The sequence below is a fragment of the Ricinus communis genome, chromosome 7 (assembly GCF_019578655.1).
Source record: "Ricinus communis isolate WT05 ecotype wild-type chromosome 7, ASM1957865v1, whole genome shotgun sequence".
Lineage (NCBI taxonomy): Eukaryota > Viridiplantae > Streptophyta > Magnoliopsida > Malpighiales > Euphorbiaceae > Ricinus > Ricinus communis.
Genome location: NC_063262.1, coordinates 1,415,354 through 1,436,454, shown reverse-complemented (window position 1 = coordinate 1,436,454; position 21,101 = coordinate 1,415,354). Strand labels below are relative to the sequence as shown.

Genomic DNA, 21,101 nt, shown 5'->3' with positions numbered 1-21,101 from the left:
ATGAAAATGCATAAATTTTTCTTTTACAAAGCAAATAATAAAGACTAAATTAGATTAAAAAATTTGAGAATTAAATGTTTTTTTTTTTTTTTATTTGAGTTACAAATGAAAAGAAGGGATAAATTTGAAATCTTTTCCGAATTAAGATATGCAAAACTATTATGTTATTATGTTATGTTTTCTTTTTGTGAGATAATTTTTTTAAAATTATCATTAATTTAAAAATTAGTTTAATTTGCTCTGTTTTTTTTTTTCTTTTTCTGATGCGGAGCTCAACCTCATTATAAGATAAAAAGAAAATATATTTATCTATTTCAAGGATTTTAAATTTTAATTAAAAATTATTATATATATTATTAATGTCAGTTTTCGAAGAACAGACGATATTTCAAGTTATAATAAAAAATATATATCAATATTATTTAGTATGTCTTTGGGCCTCTCCAGTAACTTGATCGTTTTTATAATATCCTTATATGATTTGTATTCTATATCTATAGTGTTTATTAGGATTTAGGACTGCGATCACAGTAAGCGCAAAATGGTAACAATGGAAGACAATACTAAGGAAAGCAACTCAGGGAAGCCGATACGGTTCGTGTACTTTGATGATGCAAATGGAAAATTTAAGGTAGACCCAGATGCCATTGATCTTCTTCAACAAATCAAAGGACCTGTTGGTGTTGTTTCTGTATGTGGGCCTGCTCGTCAGGGTAAAAGCTTTATCTTGAACCAGGTTAATTCCTTTTCTTTCTTCAAAACATATTCCTCAATCAACATTTTGGGTTTCTTATTCATGCAAAAGGCTACTTGGTTATGTACTTTCTTTTTGGCTGTTTGGGTAATTTGGAGGTTTACTAGTCCTGCCAATTATGTGTTTTTTGGAAGTCTTTGATTGCTCTTGAGTACAGGAATGTTCATTGAAAGTTTGGAGTTATTGTGTTTTATTCGTCATTGTGGGGCAATTTTTTTTTCTTTTTCTTTAGTTTCTATCTTTCTTGTTGGTGTTTGGGGTTTTAAGGCTTTCTAATATTGTACATTTCTACGTTTTCGTAAGAGAATTACGGAGAAGGTAATCTTAGATAGTCAGAAGGGTTCGGTCATGATTAATTCTTCTTTTTTGAATTTATATATTCGTGGGAAATGCTTCCTGTTAATCATCATTGCTTTAGTTTAGGTTATTGCTTTTTAAATTTCTGAAGCATCAATTTTCTTTAAATGGCAATTGCTTGGGTTTATAACAGTAGATAGTTTTATTGTGGAATTTAAGCGTAAGAGCTACAGTACTGGTTTTTATCCTAAGTGCAGCATGTTATTGTGACATTAGTAGAGGTTAGGCTCTGTTAATTAATTATTCAATTGAATCCCAATTACTTTTCTGCGCAGTTATCATAATTTTGTCCAAATGTTGCCTGAAATTAAAACTCAAATTTGCATCTTCTGTGAACTTGTTGCAGCTTCTTGGTAGGAGCACTGGATTTCAAGTTGGGTCCACCCATCAACTATGCACTAAGGGACTTTGGATGTGGAGTGCACCATTGAAGAAAATTGCATTGGATGGAACTGAATACAATTTATTACTGTTTGATAGTGGAGGAACCAACACTTGTGATCAAACAGTTAAGTTTCTCGTTATCTTCTGGTTTTATGCTGTCATAGAAAAGTGTCAATGGCTATCTGCAATTTTGTCATATTTAAATCAATTAAAAGTTCATGTTATGTTTATGTTAAAGAGATTACTATCGGCAATTTCTGAATCTTGTAAAATAGCCTCAGTTTTGTTTCATTTGTTTCGTTGTGCTTCACATCATTGCTGGACTGGGAGAAAAAAGATTGCAACTTCTTTTTATTGTTATGAAAATTTGTGAAGGAAAAGAAAAAAAAGCAGGACAGGCAACATTTTATGCTACATCAACTGCCGGTGGTTGCAAGTATAATTTTATGTCAGCAATGAGTATGAAAGATAATTTTAAGCTGGTCTTGTTTGATCATTCTCTTTTTTCTTTTTGGCATTTTCTGAAGATAATTGCTTATCGTTGGACAACTATTTCCTTTTCCTGTGAAATAATAGCTAAAAGTATTCTGTCTCAATAATCAGACTCTCCCTCCACTCCCCATACCTTGTAAACTTTTATCTGACTGTTTCCCTTCAACAGGAAATATACAGCACCCAGATATTCTCCGTGGCAGTACTCTTATCGAGCTTGTTTGTCTACAACCAGGTCAGTACACATCTTGCATATGGTTTCTGAAATTATTCACTGGTGCCACTTCTCCTAGCATGTCATGGCCAACCATTAATTTGTCATGTTAATGGAAATGCAATCTGTGCACCATAGTGGAGGTAACTACATTGTGTATCTTCATTACATCCTATATATTTTTGCTTATTTTCAGGTAGGTGTTATTGATGAAGCTGCACTTGATCATCTCTCTCTTGTCACTGAAATGACTAAGCATGTTCATCGTAGAGCCTCTCAAGGAAAGAACTTGGTCTCTGAACTTGGACATTTCTCTCCAGTCTTCATGTGGCTTTTAAGGGTAATGATTAAGCATGTGCCCGCAATAGCTTGATGATGTGCTGTTCACATCGTATGTTTGTTTATATTTACACTTCTCTTCTTGCTTTGTTTTTCTCACAAAAAATAATATCTGCGGTGCCTATTGCATGCCATTTTTGGTTTGCTACTTTCAGGATTTTTACTTGGACTTGACAGAGGATAATATAGAAATGAAACCCCATGATTATCTAGAACTTGCTTTGAGCCCAGTGCTGGGTAGTGGAAGGGACATTGCTGCCAAAAATAAGGTACTTTCTTTGACAGAAATCTTTAAACATAGCAGTAGGCTCCCAGGAATATACAAAGTGAACTTGGGATTTTTTTCCTTTCTTCTTTTTCCATTATGCATTTGGTAACTTATATATATATAATAACTAACAGATTCGTGAGTCCATTCGAGCTGTTTTTCCAAGTAGAGAGTGCTTTACTCTTGTCCGTCCTTTGAACAATGAAACTGACCTTCAACATCTCGACCGAGTTTCTGTAAGCAATTATTTGTATTGATTCTAGTATTCCTGTCTAGAGATTATGAACTTATCATGCCTCTTCTTTCTATGTTGACAATTCTCATGTTTTGTATCAGTTGGACAAATTTCGGCCAGAATTTTTATCCGGACTTCATGCATTTGCAAATTTTGTTTATGAGAGAACTAGGCCTAAGCAAGCAGGAGATAATGTTATGACAGGACCTTTGCTTGCTGGTATTACAAAATCTTTAGTGGATGCTCTTAACAATGGTGCAGCTCCCACAATATCTTTCTCATGGCAGGTTTATGACTGATCTTGACTTCTAATTTTTTATTTTCTTGTGTTCTTTCTGCCTAATTATTATTTGGCAGTTAAGTCTGCTTCTGTATACTAGTTTTTTCCTGCATCATCTGGAAAAGAATAAATTAAATATGTGTTCCTTTTTTTTTTTCTCTTCTTTTATACACTGAAGGGACCAAATGCAATTTTAATTCTCTTTTCCCCAATTACATTCAATTGTTTACATAGCTATTCTTGAATAAACTTAACTGATTTATGTTTAATACGTGGAAAGAACTTCCAAAATCGTTGTCCAAACCATGTTTCCCATGAAGCCCACTTTGCGAGGCTCAAAGGGTGGATAAGATTATAAAATGGCTAAAATCTTGAGTTGAATTTTCTAAAGCTAAAATATGATAACATCTTTTACAGGTTCAAATTGTAAAGAAGGAATCATAAACCCCATAGGCTAATACAGGAAGCAATCCTTCTAGAATTTTTTTTTTAACTTATTTAACTCTGTGATGATCAACCTTGTGGAATAACACTATATTCATAATGCTTAGATTTCCATTTTTCATAACTTCCATTATTTCTGCACGGCATATAAGAAGCTTTCACATCTTTTCTTTTGGTCTTAATTTCCAAAGTGGACGAACTTACTTTGCGGGGCAATGGGTTTTTGTGTTCTTCTAAGATTCTAATATTATATTAACACTGCTGTCAGCTACACTACCATTGTGGGTAAACATCTATTGATTTAGAAATACTAGTTTACTTTATCTATGAGGAGATCGAAGTTTAGAAGATGGTACTATAGTTTGTCCTAACATGGATTTGATATTTCTACTGTTCAATGAAATCAAAACAGTTTATTTTGTATGCCAAGTACCCCGATATATAACAGACTTAATATAAGACTATTACAGCCATTGCTTACCCTTCTGTTTACAGGCTAATTAACATTTTCTTAAATGGTACTGGTGCAGGTCTGCACAAGAGATTCAGTTATAGAGACAGATTTAGAATGTTCAAATGCTATACAAGGCATGGAAAAGAGATTGCAAGAAGCTTGCCTGGCTACAGATGCAAAGATTGAAAACCTTGCCGTGGTAAACCAATTCATACTTCTCTTTTGTTCCTTAGGTTTAGAAATTCTCCACTCTTCCTGCATTTGTTTACTAGTGACATATTCTTATCATCAAATCCTAATGACTGTGATTGTGCCCTTTTTCCTTTAAGCTATAACTCTGAAGATTATTTAATTCCTAAACATAGCAAGATCAAAGTGTTTGTTCTCTCTCTTATGTTGTTTAATCCCATAGCTATTGCACATGCCATGATATAAATCTCCATCTCAAATTCATGTTGCATAGGGTGAGATAGCACTGTTTTAGTCTGACACCTTAAGCTGATAGTGGTGCCTGAGCTGGGGCCTAGTTGCTCCAATCACTTGCCAAGCAAAGCCTTGGACCGAACAAAGACACCTTCATAGGGCCAGCATTCTCATCTGTTATAACCTGATGAGATTCCTTGCTATTACCTCTAAATCATTGTCAAAGTCTCCTTTGTTGACTTGCAAGAAGCTATTGATACGTGTGCTTTATTTTCTCTATCAGTAAAGTGGTCTGTTTCTATTGCATGGATTTTTTTATATATATATTCGGATTAATGTCTTCAGAATCTGCTGTAGGCAGTTAGCAGCATATCACTTATCTATTCATAATAATCTTGGTGGGTTAATTATGTTACTGTTCAGGTTCTTGAAAGTCTTCTGTCCAAGTATGAAGAATCAGTTCATGGTCCAACAAAATGGCAGAAGCTCTCCTCCTTTTTACAGAAGAGGTTGGTCTTTGTTCGTTCTTTGCAAATCTTACACCCTGATTCTTGATCAGGTCTTTTAACTTTACTGAGTAGACCGATTGCCCATGTCTTGGATTGTTTCATCAATATGGCATGTGGATTATGTGATTGGAATGCTATATTGATGAATCAAGCATCGAGAATTGCATGGTCAATAAAAAGTAACTTTGATTTTATTACTGCATCATTTGAGCTGTATGGTCTAGAGTATAATTACTTAGCCTCACAGAGTCCTATAAATCTTTTAACAAGAAAAAAAATATAAAGAGAAACATAATGATATAATTCATCTAGTTTATTGATCAAGTAGAGGCCAAGTGATCCTAAATCAATGAAACGCCAACAATATATTATTCTGTGACTTGACTTTCATCTAAAACTATTGCACTTAGCTTGCAAGGTCCTTTTCTCCACCATGCTCAGAAGCTGATAGATGAGGCTTCTTTAGAGAAGAGCTCACTCATAATGAAATGTCGCTCAAATGAAGATAAGATTGAATTGCTTCATAAGCAGCTGGAGGCAAGTGAGAAGTCAAAAGCTGAATATCAAAAGTGTTATGCAGATGCTATAGATGACTTCAAGAAGCTATCTAATCGGTATAAGAGCCGTAAAATTGATCTGGAGAGCAAGTCCAGTCTATTGGAGGAGAGGTGTTCTAGTTCACTGGAAATGTTGGATTCTGCGAAGCAGGAAGCCTTGGAGTGGAAGAGAAAATATGAAGAGATATTGACTGCAAAAAGAGCAGCAAATGACCAGGCTAACACCAATACAGCTGTTTGCAAGTCTGGGATTTGTGAAGCTGAAGCAACAGTTGCTGCTACTGCTGAACAATCTCGAATGGCTTTGAAAGAAGCAAATGAATGGAAAGAGAAGTATGATATTGCTATTAATGAAGCCAAGGCTGCTAGAGACAAGGCAGCCGAGCAGGCAAAACTCATAGAAGAAGATGTTGCTGCTGCTGCAGAACAATCTCAGCTGGCTTTGAAAGAGGCAATTGAATGGAAAGAGAAGTATGAAATCGCTGTCAATGAAGTCAAGGCTGCTAGAGAGAAGGCAGCCGAGCTGGCAAAACTTAAGGAAGAGGATGTTGCTGCTGCTGCTGAACAATCTCGGCTGGCTTTGGAAGAGGCAAACGAATGGAAAGAGAAGTATGATATTGCTATTAATGAAGCCAAGGCTGCTAGAGAGAAGGCAGCCGAGCTGGCAAAACTTAAGGAAGAGGATATCGCTGCTGCTGCTGAACAATCTCGGCTGGCTTTGAAAGAGGCAAAGGAATGGAAAGAGAAGTATGATATTGCTATTAATGAAGCCAAGGCTGCTAGAGACAAGGCAGCCGAGCAGGCAAAACTTAAGGAAGAGGATGTCGCTGCTGTTGCTGAACAATCTCGGCTGGCTTTGAAAGAGGCAAATGAATGGAAAGAGAAGTATGAAATTGCTATTAACGAAGCCAAGGCTGCTAGAGAGAAGGCAGCCGAGCTGGCAAAACTTAAGGAAGAGAATATTGCTGCTGCTGCTGAACAATCTCGGCTGGCTTTGAAAGAGGCAAATGAATGGAAAGAGAAGTATGATATTGCTATTAATGAAGCCAAGGCTGCTAGAGACAAGGCAGCTGAGCATGCAAGACTCATAGAAGATGTTGCTGCTGCTGCTGAACAATCTCGGTTGGCTTTGAAAGAGGCAAATGAATGGAAAGAGAAGTATGAAATTGCTATTAACGAAGCCAAGGCTGCTAGAGAGAAGGCAGCCGAGCAGGCAAAACTTAAGGAAGAGGATATCGCGGCTGCTGCTGAACAATCTCGGCTGGCTTTGAAAGAGGCAAATGAATGGAAAGAGGAGTATGGTATTGCTATTAATGAAGCCAAGGCTGCTAAAGGGAAGGCAGCCGAGCAGGCGAAACTTATAGAAGAGGATGCTGCTGCTGCTGCTGAACAATCTCGGCTGGCTTTGAAAGAGGCAAATGAATGGAAAGAGAAGTATGGTATTGCTATTAGTGAAGCCAACGCTGCTAGAGAGAAGGCCACTGAGCAGGAAAAACTTATAGAAGAGAATCTGAGAGCCCAATTCAACAACTCTTTGGCAGAAAAGGTATATGCATATAGATACATGTGCCTGCATGTAAAAGTTAAATAGATGATGCTAAATTCATAACTTGAATGTTTGGTAGCACATTACCTGTGCAGCAGATAAAGACAAAAGACTTGCGTTCGGTCCATATTGGTTGTGGAAATAGCGATATGCTATAAACTCATGCTAGATAAATCTGATTTATGCATATCTGTTTATCTAACTATTTCTGAGTAAGGCTTTAAGATAATTTCTGTGAGTTTTAAAATGGTAGGATGAGCAAATTAAGGACAAGATAACTAAGCTTGAAGAGGCTGAGCAGAGATTAGCCGCTTTGACTTTAGACTTGAAGGTTAGATTGTTTTTAAATTCTTGTTATCTATTGTCATTTTCATGTTGTATCCTCCAATTTCATGTATTTTTTAATTTTATGCATGCATACATTGGTGCTTCATCTATGCTTGCAGACTGCTGAAACAAAGATAGAAAGCTATGTCTTGGAATTATCAGCTTTAAAGCATCAAATGAAAGAGTTGGCTGAAAAGTATGACTTTGTCAAAGCTGCTGCTCAATCAATGGAGAGAGAAGCACAGACTCTGATAGATGACAGAGTAGAATTGGAGCAGAAGTGCCTGTCTGAGTTGAAAAGATTTGAAGAAGCACATGAAGGTTGGAAAGTTGCAAAAGAGGAAGTTATGGTAACAAATGAATTCATAGAAGCAGAACAATCAGAAGTGCTAGCTTCTCAAGATGAAAAGCATGATGAAAAGCATGAGTCTCATCAGCTTACAATAGATAGACTTGCCCAGACCAGTTCACATATTCATACCCAGGTTTTGGAGAGAGCAAAGATGGGCCTTGCTGGTGATATTGAGAGGTCTACTGCATTGGAGGATTGTGCCATGTCTAAGATTGCTATTCTGGAAGCAATAGTCAAAGAGAGAGATGAAGAGATAGAGTTATTGAAAAAGAAGTGTGAGCAATTTGTAAATACAATTCCGACACTTGAGAGCAACTTGGAGTCTGAGCATGCAGCACATGCAGAGGTAAACAAAATGGAGAAAGCACCTTTCTTACCGCTAGAGTCTCTGCAGGAAGGATTGAACTTAGCTCAGCAGGAATTAACTCCCAATCATTCACATGGTTATGCACAGGGCTCTGGGCTGAAAACTTATTCTGGCAGGAAACATCCAAGGCTAGAAGTTCCAGATTTGAGTGTATATTCTCTCAAGATGGAGACCCCTGAAGAAATAACCAGGGAAATGAAAAAACCCAAGAGCAGTTCGGCTATGGCAAAATGCACAACTGCAGAAATTGATTCTGTTTTCAGGGCAAGTGAAGAAGATAGTGAATATGAGAAAGCTGCTTCAGTTGACTACACCAAGTTAACTGTATGGAAACTGCGGCGAGAGCTTAATGAACATGGTTTTGGGGAAGAACTGCAAAAGCTGAGGTATCCGAAGAAGAAAGATGTCATTGCCCTATATGAGAAATTTGTCCTGAAGAAGTAACAACTTCAAAATTCCTATACCATGTTTTTGGAAAAATTGCTTGGTAAAGGTCCTCTTGTATATGCATGTGACCCTGTTAGCTGTGCAATATAAGAAGGTGAATTCTGTGGAAAAGATTATCCATGAAACTCCTATAGGTTAATGATCTGCGGGCATTCCTAGCCGACCCGTCAGACGTGGATCCAGAAAACTTCTAGGATTTGAGATTAGAGAACTATCCCTAGTCATACAACATCAAGGATGGGAGCATTTCTAAAGTCAACTCAACCTTACCATCTGACTTATCAACAGATGTGGTACTATTACATGTAGATTTCACTTAAATGAAGAATTTTTTTGGTTTTTGTATCATAATGTTCATGTTGAATCGCCTCAGCTTTTAGAGTTCAGTTGTCATTGTATTTGTTTCAGGTTTGTATTCATCTGCATGCTTATGCATCCAAAATCAGCCATTTTTTTTATAAGACTAAGTCAGCCTCACTTCTAAAACAGTCTCATTTTATTAGATTAAGACACGATCAATCAACTCTAATATACTATATTTTATATTTAATTTTTATATCGTCTGTGGCCTCTAAGTATAAATGAAAAGGGAAAAAAAGGAAAACATAAACTAATCTATTTAGAGGTTCGTTAAAGAATTTCAAGACATAGGTTTAAATTAAGGGATAAGGAGCAATTGATAGCATTATGTAGTTATGGATTATTACATCATCATCGTCATTATAAAGAAGAAAAGATAGAACGTGCAGGAATTATATAAAACAAGTTAGAACATTAAGGTAAAGAATCATCTTTGTACAGTTTCCAAAGTAAACACTCTCGGAGAAAAGGGTCACGACCCCATGTGAAATTTACATCTTCGGATCACCGTACAAAGCATGTATATAAACATTATAAAACCAAAATAGGTAAAAAAGAAAAAAGAAAGAAAAGTTATAGCTTGCTATGGCCAAGATCTTCAAATTTCACCCTGAAGAATCTGACTCCTAGTCTTTAGCTAAAGAAATCTTATTCTTTTTCCATGTGCCTTTTTGCCCTAATATATAAGAACATTAAAGTAAATAAAATATATCAAGGTAGTAATTTATTTCACCATTGCTGATCAACAGCTCCACCTGCATGTTTCTTGCATTGGTTACCACCATATAAAATATAAATTTATTTCACCATTGCTCTCTCAAGATTTGAACTTCTGCATGTTTCTTTGCGTTGCTCACCACCATTTTCATGCAGCCTTTTCTCCTACACCATATAATCCTTCTTTAGCTGATTCTTTTTATTTTCAAGGGATGAAAGAAGATCCATCATGGACTGCAAAATGTGGAAGCAACTGAGGAGGGTTTGGTCTGGTTTGACCACCTTGATCAAAGGATATAAAAGAAGGAGTATAATACTCAACAAGAGTAGCATTCTTAAGGCTGTTATTAGCAACTTCATGGACACTTTGTCCTTTTAATTTTGAAGGAATAGAGTCTTTCATGATTGAACCACATTGTCTAGGTTGTGTTTGATAAAAAACTTTTGAAACAACAAGTTCTCCGTCTTTTTCTTCTTCATTATTGCCAAGATGGTATTGATGCATTACCCAATTAGTCTTCTCAGGCTTCCTTTGCTTACCATAGTTGGTGTAGAGCACAAGAATCTTCTTGTATCCTTTCACCTTCCCACCAACAAAAACTGGTCTAGTCTTGCCTGTTTTGTGCCACCTTGTCTCTCCACCTTCAGTGTCTGTATGCACCTTTCTTCTTTTTCTTGTTCCTGTTGTGTACGCTTTTGAAGGTCTATGAAAAAAGTGGCGAACTAACCCATCTTTGCTAACCCCTGCATTGTGACAAAAGTTGGCAACAAATGATGATGATTCTGTTCTTATTACATGCACTATACAATACGATTTATTATTCTCTTATATGAACTAAAGAAGAGTGATTTTCAATCAAGTACAAGAAGCAAATGCATAAGTTAGTAGCACGCTTAGTTCAAAACCAAGCGTTGTTTTTCCATGATTGGGAAACTAATGCTTGTAAGAATTATACTGTGCAGAAATTAGGGTTAGTTGAAGGGTTTCTTCAATTCTTGGTGATGGGTTTCGTCTAGGATATCTAATGGCAATACAATGTTACCAAAGTTAGTTGGTGGGTATGTATCTTCAAGTGAGAAGAAGATAGGTTAACTACTGTATATTCTGACTTGAGAATGTTTTCCATTTTCATCTTCAGAGACAAAGTGAAACTACTCCATTGTTGAATTCAACTCATTTTCATAATCTTTTTTAACTATGCTCGATCTGTATAGCAGTTCGGGTGTCAAAAACATTATAACACATATATATATGTGCATGATCAAGATTTGTTAAGATCTAAACTAGAATTATTGGATGCATGGATTTCACCTGGCAATTTTTCAGGGTGGGTGTAGCAAATTCCATTCTCCCCTTCAATTGTAGGGATGAACTCATCTATTAGAGGATGAAGCTTGCGAGCATCAGACTTCACCTTCCCTTCCAAATGCTCAAGCAGCTCTTGATCAGTCGGATCAAACTTCACTCCAGCAGGTAGCCCCGGCAAATCATGGATTCTTGCCTATATATCCATACATAAAATCATACTACTATACATTAGGAAACTAAAAAGAAATACAACCGAACTGGGATACATATACTCGTAACTAGTGAGCCAGAGCTCGTTGGTTATTGGGTTTTGAAAACTGATCTTGCGACATAAAAATGAACAGACAAACCTGGTCTGGACATTTGATCTGGTGACCGCATGAAGGACAGCATCTAAGTAAGCTTTCTTTGTGTCTTTGAGCAATAACACTTGTATTATTACTAGATGGAGCCGGAGAGCTTCTTTCAATTGTTTGAACATCACTGCAGTCATTGCACCAAGTCATTTCCAACAATTTATGATCAGTTTCCTCTTATGCCCATTCCACAGTTAAATCTTTCTTTCTTTGTTACTTTCTTTCTTGCTCTCTTCAGAATAACAAAAGACCATGCAAGAAAAGAGAGACAAAGAGAAAATGAGAAGAGGAGAAAAGAAAGAAAAAGAAGTTTGTCTCTTCTAAAGAATGTTGTCCCTCAAGCCATTTCTTCTTGAGGGTAGGGAAGGAATTAAATTCTCTTCTTCACTTTTTAGTCCTTTCTTTGCATGATTAAACACTCACACACTTCTCTTCTCTACCCTCTTTGTCCTTTCCAAAGAGAGAGAGAGAGAGAGAGATAGAGAGAGCTACCTAAAAAATCAAAATATAAAGTCAGGTGGAAGAATTTATTAATGATCTAAAAAATATATATAGTATAGACTATAGATTTAGATAGAATTTATGTGTAAAAAAGCAAGTATAGGAAAATAAAACATTTTCAAAAAAGAAAGAAAATGTATGTAATTAAATTGGGGTTGCTTGGATTGAAAGTTTAGTTGGGATTGTGGGTATATGCATATGTGTGAAAACTTGTAGGAGAATAAATGTAGTTTTCGGGTCTTTCTTACTCTGTCTAAAGGTAGCTTTGGTTTTCTTGAAATTATAGTTTAGAAATCAAGATTAATAAGAATTTCAAAAGAAACAATCAAAGATTTTAATCAGGGTTGAGTGGAGATGGGGCAATCTGTTGGTCTATCACTACTATTTCACCACATTACATATTAGAAAGAGAGAGAGATTTCAGGTCTAATGTCAACCTAGAGTGTATACAAAGCTACATATATATATATACATAACCAATTAATTGAAATGGTAGAGAAAGAAAAAAAAAAAAAAAGGCAAAAATTTATATTAACAGCCAACCATAAATTTCTATTTCTTCACGTAGACTTCTCTATGTGAAACAAGAAACCTCACTCTCACTGTAAATTGACAGTCTCTCTCACACCAGTTTCTTCAGTATTCTTTTGGGATTTTCTTCCACATGGCTACGGAGGGAGTGAGCAATGTGTTGACACATAAAGAGCTAACTAGTGAGGTTTGAAGATCAACTGAAGTATATTAAAAGGGGAAAAAAGAAAAGAATTTGAAGATTCACTATACAAAACAAATGATAGAATAGTTCTATCTTATTATATAACTTAATTATAGTCATCGGTCTTTCAATTAAAGGAAAACAAATTACTTTTACAAAAATAGTTTAATGATGTTAAAGAACACCTCAGTTTAAAGATTGAATCTCATAAGTGTCTTGGAGTTTAAAGACAGAAATTTAGTTAATATTATTAATAAATGACATAGAATGTTACAGAGAAAAAAAAAGAAAATGGAGGATGATGTATAGAGGATGATGTCATTTCTTCTCCTTGGTTAAAGTTTAAGAAACTCATTGTATTTTTATTTTTTTTAAGAACAAAAGAAAATACTCTATTGATCGCTTTAATGATAATATTATTAGAGAGATTTTACAATTGAAAAGTTTAAAATTCGATCATTACCGCAAACACAGAATAATTGATTTATATTCTTATCGCTAAATTTGAAAGAACTCTATAGAGAGCTTCGATATGCGTCTTTATTTTTATAATAATCATAAAAGAAGAAATTAGCATATATTTTTTACATTTCAAGTTCATTGAATATTTTTACACCGAGAAATATATTAAAAATAATAAAATTACTATTAATCTTAAGATGTGATACAGCTGTAAAATTTAGAGTGAAATTAATTATAGTAATTATGGTAATACTGAGATTATCACTTTGGAATTGGTTTTATATATCATTCTCTTCCGTACAACGTGTTTCATGAACTGGAGCTGAATTTGTGGGACAATCCTGACAGAAGTTCTCATTCTCTCTTTCTTTACCATTGATTGGCTCCTTTCTTTTTTTCTTGAATTAAGTTAGAGACCAAGACCCTCAAAGAAGAAAGAAAATTAATCAAGAATATTGCCATGTTAGAGAAAAGAGGAATTTCGTTATGGGATTTCAATATCAGCTGTAAACATAAAGTGAAAAAGAGAAAACATTAGTAAATAAATTCTTTTGTTTACCTCTTTTGGATATACTTAGTCCCAGCATCAAGGTATTGTACCATCTCAAATTTATGACCCATTACTTAGTTTTGATTGTCCTTTTTATTTTAATAAAAAAAAATTTAGATGCCATATCATCGGTAAATAAATAAAATTAAATATTAATAAATAATTATTACATGTTAACTGTTAGTTTTATATTGATTGGTTTCTTTATTACTATTAACCATCTATAATTAAAAATAATCAATATTAATACAATAATTAATAAATAAATAATGTTACATGTTATTATATAACTAATTTATCTATAAATGATGTGAATGACTGTATTTTTTTAAAAAGAAATTATTTTAATCTGATATTAATTTGTGCTATTTATTTAAAAGAGATTAGACGTTTTTAATCGGAATTATTTAATCTATGTAAATATGAATTAAGAATGTCTAGAGTTAAGCCTTTCCATCCACCTCCGCCAATATTTCTTCACAAATCAACTTAATATGTAAAAATTAATTTTAATTTAATTTACAGAAATCATTGTTTATTTGGAAATGGGAAAATTATTAAACATAGTCTCGACAAATGAAAATGTTAATCCAGAGTCCAAACATTCATTCTCTAATGTTTGTGTATCCAAATGTGAACCCAATGGGCTAAAGGTACTTTTATTTATTTTTATCAGCCCACCTTGAATTAGAGAGACTTTTTTTATTTCTTTTCAAGAAAAATTATTGAGTAAAACATCCTTTCTAGTTTTACTGCATACAAAAAAAGAAATTCAAGTTAATTTATACATGAAATAAATATTATTTTCTTCAAATTTCAACAATTTATACATGAAAGTTTGGATATTGATGTTCTTCATAGCTTTTTCTATATATATATATATAGTTAGAACTAACTTTTTTGGGGTCCATTATTAAAAATGTAACATGTAGTCAACTTTGGTCGGTCAGATTGTCAATTTCCTGATAAATAGAGAGCCCATAATAATGCTGTTCCTCTGATGATGAAGAAAAATACCCAATTCAATATCTCCTTTAAATGTGGGACGGCAAGACAGAAACAATCATCTCCATTCAATTAGCAAACCTGTCCTACCATTTTCACCAACCTGGCTTATGATTTCCTCCATTATAAGTACTTGGGATGGTAATTTTTCTCTTGCAATTCTCCTGATAGCAAGGAGACTGTTTCTTGTTTGATAGCACACTAACAGTTTCATTGTCCCAAGAACTCAAAATGTAAAAGAAAACAAAAAAGAACGAGGCAGATTATTACAGACGGGATCTTTCAGATCTTCAGACTGCTGATATGATTGTAGAACAGCTGTTACTGAAACGGAAAGATGTGGTATCATTCCTTGAAAAAGTGTCTTGTTACAATTACCTAACTAAAGACCAAAGCCGCAACTAAAACTAGGTGGCAGTAATAATTACAACCTTTTCATGTCTTAATCTATGGTCTTAATGTAGGCTAAAAAGAGTGGCATGTGCAAGAATCTACTCCCATTCCTTTCCATTGCATCAATGATTCCCTTTGCCCCATGACATCAAACACCAATGAAAATGAGAAAATTCACCACCTAACTTTTCCCTAATTCTTTTAATTAACTAAAATTCTTTTTTCTGACTACACTTCCTCTGTGGCTTCTTCATGGTAATATGGAGAGAGTTTCCCCTCTTTTTTGCTGGATTTAGGCTTGATCTCTGCACCAACTTCTTGCAGCATGTTCACTACCCTTCTCATTGATGGGCGGCCGATGGGAAGTGAGCTTGTGCAGCGAAGGCCAACATCAAGAACCCTGCAGATTTCAGTCTTGAAAATGGAATCAAGCTTTGAATCAATTACTTGATCCACTCCTTTTTGGTCCAAGGTGGTGTAGACCCACTTCACCAAGTCTTTCTCTCCAAATTCTGGATCTATTGGCAGTCTGCCTGTCACCAATTCTAATATCACTACTCCAAAACTATAGATGTCACTCTTCTCATTCACCCTCAGAGTATAGGCATATTCTGCACCAAGAAAATTAAGACCAAGAGAACTAATTACATAACACAATAAATTTTGTACCAAGGAAACACTTTAACTTAACAGACAATAAATGGCTATCGTTGGCATATATATATGTAATGTACCTGGTGCAATGTATCCACAGGAACCAGCAATCACAGACATGGATTCTGTCCCCTTGTTAACTCCTTGGACAACTTTAGCAACTCCAAAATCTGCAACTCTAGCTCCAAACTCTCCATCTAACAATATGTTGTTGGATTTCACATCACGATGAACAATTGGAGGAACACAATCATGATGCAAGTAAGATAAGCCCTCTGCTGCATCTAAAGCAATCTTATACCTTGTTGGCCAATCCAACAACCCACTTTTGCTACTGTGCAACAAATCCCCTAAGCTCCCATTTGGCATGTACTCATAAACCAGAAGCTTGCAATCACCAGTGTTACAACAACACCACAATCTAACAATGTTCTTGTGCCTGATCCTTCCCAAAGTTTCAACCTCCACTTCGAATTCATCTTTGTCGGAATTACCACTAGCATCATCTTTCTTGCTCCCTCCACATAGTTTCTTCACTGCAACCGTCTCGCCATTACTAAGCACAACCTTGTAGACTTTCCCAGAAGCTCCACTTCCAATCAGATTACCTTCCTTTAGACAATTAGCAATCTCAAATTCACTGAAACCAAGCTTATGAAATGATCTCCACTTTGATATAGTAATAACTTTCTTGGATTTCTTGAAACTCCTCAACTTGAAGTAGAACCAAGCAACTCCCACAACAAAAATTAAACTAGCAATTATAAAGATTGATCGAAGAATCCATAAGTAACTCAGTTGTTTAGACTGACGAAGTTGAGGGCAAAGACCCTCCAAGTCACCACATAAGCCTGGATTCCCAACAAAACTGTTCTTGTAAATCTCCTTGGCAAAAAGAGGAGGGAGATCTCCAGAGAGCATATTATTGGACAAGTTTAACAAATTCAGCTTCAGTTTCTGCAACTCAAGTGGGATTCTTCCTGAAAAATGATTCCCAGAAAGATCAAGGTAATTGAGCACCGGCAAATCTCCAATTTCATCTGGGATTACACCCGATAGCTTATTATTTGCCAAATTAAGCTCATTTAAACTCTTCCAACCTCGAATGCTTTGTGGGAATCCACCAGATAACTTATTGTTATTAAGAACAAGCCTATTTAACATACTCAAATTAACAAATGTCCCTGGAACGGAACCTGTAAACATATTATTACTAGCAGAAAACTCAATCAAATTCCCAAGAAAACCAATCTCTTTAGGAATGTTCCCGGAAAACCTGTTATTTGAAATCAATAAAACAGAAAGATTATGAGCAGAAGAAATTATTTTGGAAACATACCCCGATAAAGAATTCCCAACAAGCTCAACCAAATAAACTCTTGGAAGCCCCCAAAACTCTTCAGGAACTGACCCAGAAAGCTGATTATTCCTTAACCGAGCACGCCCTAAACTGTAACATCTTCCAAGACTTTCAGGGATTTTCCCGGAAAATGAATTGTATATCAGAATAAGATCCTCTAGTTCCCCTTTTGCACACAAATTCTCGGGTATTTCACCAGAAAATCCATTGTATGATACATCTAACGACTTCAAGGGCGCGTTTAAACCAAGTTGACTCGGTAATTGACCAATGAGTTTGTTATTAAACAACTTGAGCTCATATAAATTTGGAGACTTTGCTATACTCTCTGGTAATTTACCTTCAAGTCTATTCTCAAACAAATTTAAAGATTCAAGTTCCAACTTACACAACTCAACAGGGATCATCCCGCTTAACTCATTCATAGAAGCATCGAATCTTCTCAAAGTTGTCAAATTTGAGAATCCCGCAGGTAAAGAACCTGACAAAGAGTTATTGTATAACTCGATTTGAACAATGCTTTTAAACTCAGCAAACGAACTTGGAATTGACCCAGTAAGTCTATTCTGAGACAAATCCAAATTCTCCAACTGAGTTAACCTACTCAAAGCTGCAGGAATCGGACCAACAAGCTTACAATCAGCAAGCCAGAGTTCTTTAAGATTGGTTAAATTAGCGAGCTGACTCGATATTTGACTCGGTTGAAACGGGTTATAAGCGAGTAAAAGATGCTGAAGCGTAGATATGTTACTGAGCTGACTGGGTATAGTTCCATTCAAATAATTCCCAGCGAGTACAAGAGTTTCAAGATTCTTGAATTCGCCAAATTCGATCGGTATTTCACCGGTTAAACTGTTTCCCGCCAAATTCAAGTACCGGAGATTTTGAAGCTGAGACAAAGATTCTGGTATTATACCAACTAAAAGATTTTGGCCCAAGTCCAAAGATTCAAGCTTTTGACAATTGGAGATTTGGGTTGGCAGAGAGGAGTTGATTGTATTATTGTAGAGAGAAATGGAGGTTAAATATGGAAGACGACAAAGGAAAGAAGGGAAGGGACCAGAGAGTTGCGACTCGGAGAGGTCCACCGAAATGACTCGCTGAGTAGATGGGTCGCAGTGGATTCCATACCAGTTGCATGGAGTGGAGTCACGATCGTTCCAAGAACTGAGGAGGTGAGTTGGGTCGGATAGACCGAGCTTGACTCGTTGGAGATAAAGGCCTTCTTGGTTTAAAGAAAGTGGGGTTAATGGGAAGGAAAGAAAGAGAAGTGAAAGAAAGATTAGCATTTTCTAGAGAGAGAAAGAGAGAGAAGGGGGATTTCTTGTCTGAAAAACAGACAATGGAGTGAAGAAGATGATGTTTTTGAAGGTTGAAAGTGGGGTCCGGCAATGGATATTTGGATGATTGCTGTTAAGTGATACAGTGCTAAAAGAGAGTTTGGTTCAAATCTGGAAACTTTGGGTGTCAATGGGAGTCAGTAAGAGTAAGTGGAAGAGAGAACTTTTTGTGCTAAGCAAAAGAATTACACCAAAAAAAGGAAGAATACTTGTATAGAATTTTAGATGCAGATTTGTGGTCTCTCATTCATTAATGGAAATGTATAGAAAACATATTAAAATAACTGATTTCAGTATACTTATATTAAACTTGGACAACACAAATATGCTACATCATCTAATTATGCCTATGTCAACAATTGTTCCTATTTTTGGTTTAAACAAATTTAAAGCTTAAACTGTCACTAATTCTGTCTACACATGGAATTTAGGATAGGGTTCAAGTCCTACTTGGAAATATTGGCTAATTTCTCAAATTTTTAATTCAAATTATTGCACGAGATCATTAACAATTAACTTTTCTTTATTATTATTATTGATCATTGATGCGTGTGGATTATTAAAATTATGAAAACTCGATTTTCAAATGGTGTCAGCACAACAGAATCATAGGAAAGCATTGGATACATGCAAGTCATGCAGCGTTTCTTGATAAGATGCTACTACTGAATTGTTTTCTTTTTCTTTTAATTTAATAATTACTGAGTTGTTATTTTATGATTATATAATAAACGAATAAATCTCACTTTTTTTTTAATATTTAGCACTTGAATTATAAGAAAATATACATTTCACCCATTACATAGAAAGTGAAACTTAAGATTAATTAAATTAATTTTTAGTAAATTGTTTCGCATTAAAGAAAGTTAATAAATATATTTTTATAAAAAATAAAAATAAATATCAATACTTAAAAATATATCTAAATAAATTTATTTATAATAATAAATATTAATGAAACAGCAAATTGTAATTCTATAAATGTTTTACTTGTTGGTATAAGTTACATATTAATTTTATAGATGTCTCTTAACTATAAGTTCCATATTAATTTTATAAAGATTTTTTATCAAATCTGATTATTAAATATCGGACTGAATTTTTTTATCACTTCAATAAAGAAATAATTTAATATTACTATAATAAAATATTATACATTTTTTTTAAATCACTGATATTTTTTTATTATTTAATTATTATAATACAAAAGAAAAAGAAAACTACTACTCGATTAAAAATAATATGTTGTAGATAAAAAAAATTATAAAAATAAGTAAAATGAAAGAAAAACAGCTAAGATTTAATAAAATTAAAAGATTATTTTAAAGAGGGAAAATTTTATGATAAGACAGAAAGCAATCAATTATTTATCAATCACAGGAAAACACTGTATAAATATTTTTTTTAAAAAAATGAAAATGATAGTTGAAATTCATAACATGAAAAAGCAAAATATTTACTTTTTCTCTTGGAAAATGATATTTTGTTTTGTTATATTTATTGGTCCATTCTGTAGAGATGGAATCCAGACACACAAGTTTGAACGTTGAAAATTGGTGTTTTTTGTTTTGGTTATTGAAAAAGAAAAATTGAATTGGATGGTGTTTTCTTCAATTAAAAAGAAGCATTAAATTTGTCCTTTTTGAATATGCAATTCTAATCATCTATAATTAAAAAAATTAGAGTATTTTTTTTAAAAAAACAATATAAAAATAATTATTTTTTCGGTATTTATATATTTAGAGTTAATTTTGGAATGTGTCGGATAAATTTTTTACAAATAATAAAATACTGTTATAGAAATTTTAATATATTATAAATTGTAAAATCTAAATTTTTGAATGTAGCTAACCATATATATTGATTATTCAATAAATAATTTGTCTAGCAATATAAAGATTAGGAAAAAGATAAGTGCCTATGCTACAAATTCAAAAGCTTTAGAAGTTTGAATTCTGAGAAACATGGACTTGAAAAAGATGAGTGGTGGGAGTAGTGCATGTGATTTTTGGATCCAATGGAGTTTTCAATTTTTAAATCTAATCATTATTCCTTTTCCTCTGCTCTTAAAGCATTATTATTAAATAAAAAGATAAGGGAATAGTTACTATTTCAAATATAATTAATATTTGGGTCGTATAATCCAACAAAAAATGAATATAATAAGTAGGAATATAATATTATTAAACCCTCACTAATTGCAGACATAACTCTCATACCATTGTAATCAATTGAAAAGGACGTCACTAAAGCAACATAATTAATTTAAATCAAATCAACATAATTAAGAGCGGGCTACCACTCTCAAATTCTTTTTCTAAAAAGAAAATTATAAATATTTTACGAATTTCAAATTCTATCCTATAAACTTTTTAAATTCTTTTAATTCACCCCCTTAGATTATTTTTTTTATGAAAGTTTTTTTTACTAATATTATTTATATTTTAATACTTCATATAACTCTCAAAAAAAATTATGACCCTAAATATTTTAATTAGTAAATATTTAAATATAATTAAATTACTAATAATAATAATAATAACAACAACAAAAGAATAAAGTCTCTATATAGATTCGATCAACCAATCATGGCATGACAACGCACTATAAATGCATTCATGTATTTGTAC

At 34.0% G+C, this 21,101-nt stretch overlaps 3 protein-coding genes across 6 annotated transcripts; 1 reads left to right on the top strand and 2 right to left on the bottom strand.

Annotated features, from left to right (window-relative positions):
• Positions 1-387: 387 nt before the first annotated feature.
• On the top strand, positions 388-9,156 carry LOC8269118 (myosin heavy chain, skeletal muscle, adult). 4 transcript variants are annotated; one of them, XM_015718495.3, is made up of 12 exons: positions 388-736; positions 1,458-1,619; positions 2,157-2,222; positions 2,398-2,541; positions 2,696-2,809; positions 2,943-3,044; positions 3,145-3,330; positions 4,298-4,420; positions 5,068-5,153; positions 5,564-7,256; positions 7,510-7,587; positions 7,703-9,156. In XM_015718495.3, the coding sequence occupies exons 1-12, from the start codon at positions 542-544 to the stop codon at positions 8,744-8,746; spliced, it is 3,993 nt and encodes a 1,330-aa protein (XP_015573981.2). In that variant the 5' UTR covers positions 388-541; the 3' UTR covers positions 8,747-9,156. The 4 variants fall into 4 exon arrangements, with proteins under 4 accessions (XP_015573981.2, XP_015573982.2, XP_048233240.1 ...); XM_015718496.3 differs by having other exon boundaries at positions 398-713; XM_048377283.1 differs by having other exon boundaries at positions 577-713; positions 2,472-2,541.
• A 345-nt stretch (positions 9,157-9,501) lies between these two features.
• Positions 9,502-11,964, bottom strand: LOC8269119 (NAC domain-containing protein 73). Its single transcript, XM_002517803.4, has 3 exons — positions 11,486-11,964; positions 11,139-11,328; positions 9,502-10,570 (listed from the first exon to the last, which is right to left on the bottom strand). Exons 1-3 carry the CDS (start codon positions 11,639-11,641, stop codon positions 10,032-10,034), a joined length of 885 nt encoding a protein of 294 aa, XP_002517849.1. The 5' UTR covers positions 11,642-11,964; the 3' UTR covers positions 9,502-10,031.
• Positions 11,965-15,045: 3,081 nt separating this feature from the next.
• On the bottom strand, positions 15,046-18,715 carry LOC8269120 (receptor-like protein kinase HSL1). Its single transcript, XM_002517804.4, has 2 exons — positions 15,852-18,715; positions 15,046-15,728 (listed from the first exon to the last, which is right to left on the bottom strand). The coding sequence occupies exons 1-2, from the start codon at positions 18,418-18,420 to the stop codon at positions 15,346-15,348; spliced, it is 2,952 nt and encodes a 983-aa protein (XP_002517850.1). The 5' UTR covers positions 18,421-18,715; the 3' UTR covers positions 15,046-15,345.
• Positions 18,716-21,101: the final 2,386 nt, after the last annotated feature.

What these genes read in the sequence shown, in the direction of transcription:
- LOC8269118 (XM_015718495.3), top strand. Translation starts at nt 542, where the DNA reads ATGGTAACAATGGAAGACAATACTAAGGAAAGCAACTCAGGGAAGCCG. An exon ending in TCTTCATGTGGCTTTTAAGG is followed by an intron (nt 2,542 to 2,695) that starts GTAATGATTAAG and finishes TGCTACTTTCAG; the next exon opens with GATTTTTACTTGGACTTGAC. An exon ending in ACAACTCTTTGGCAGAAAAG is followed by an intron (nt 7,257 to 7,509) that starts GTATATGCATAT and finishes TTAAAATGGTAG; the next exon opens with GATGAGCAAATTAAGGACAA.
- LOC8269119 (XM_002517803.4), bottom strand. Translation starts at nt 11,641, where the DNA reads ATGACTTGGTGCAATGACTGCAGTGATGTTCAAACAATTGAAAGAAGC. An exon ending in AGATCAAATGTCCAGACCAG is followed by an intron (nt 11,329 to 11,485) that starts GTTTGTCTGTTC and finishes ATGGATATATAG; the next exon opens with GCAAGAATCCATGATTTGCC. An exon ending in CCACCCTGAAAAATTGCCAG is followed by an intron (nt 10,571 to 11,138) that starts GTGAAATCCATG and finishes GTCACAATGCAG; the next exon opens with GGGTTAGCAAAGATGGGTTA.
- LOC8269120 (XM_002517804.4), bottom strand. Translation starts at nt 18,420, where the DNA reads ATGCTAATCTTTCTTTCACTTCTCTTTCTTTCCTTCCCATTAACCCCA. An exon ending in CTGTGGATACATTGCACCAG is followed by an intron (nt 15,729 to 15,851) that starts GTACATTACATA and finishes TTCTTGGTGCAG; the next exon opens with AATATGCCTATACTCTGAGG.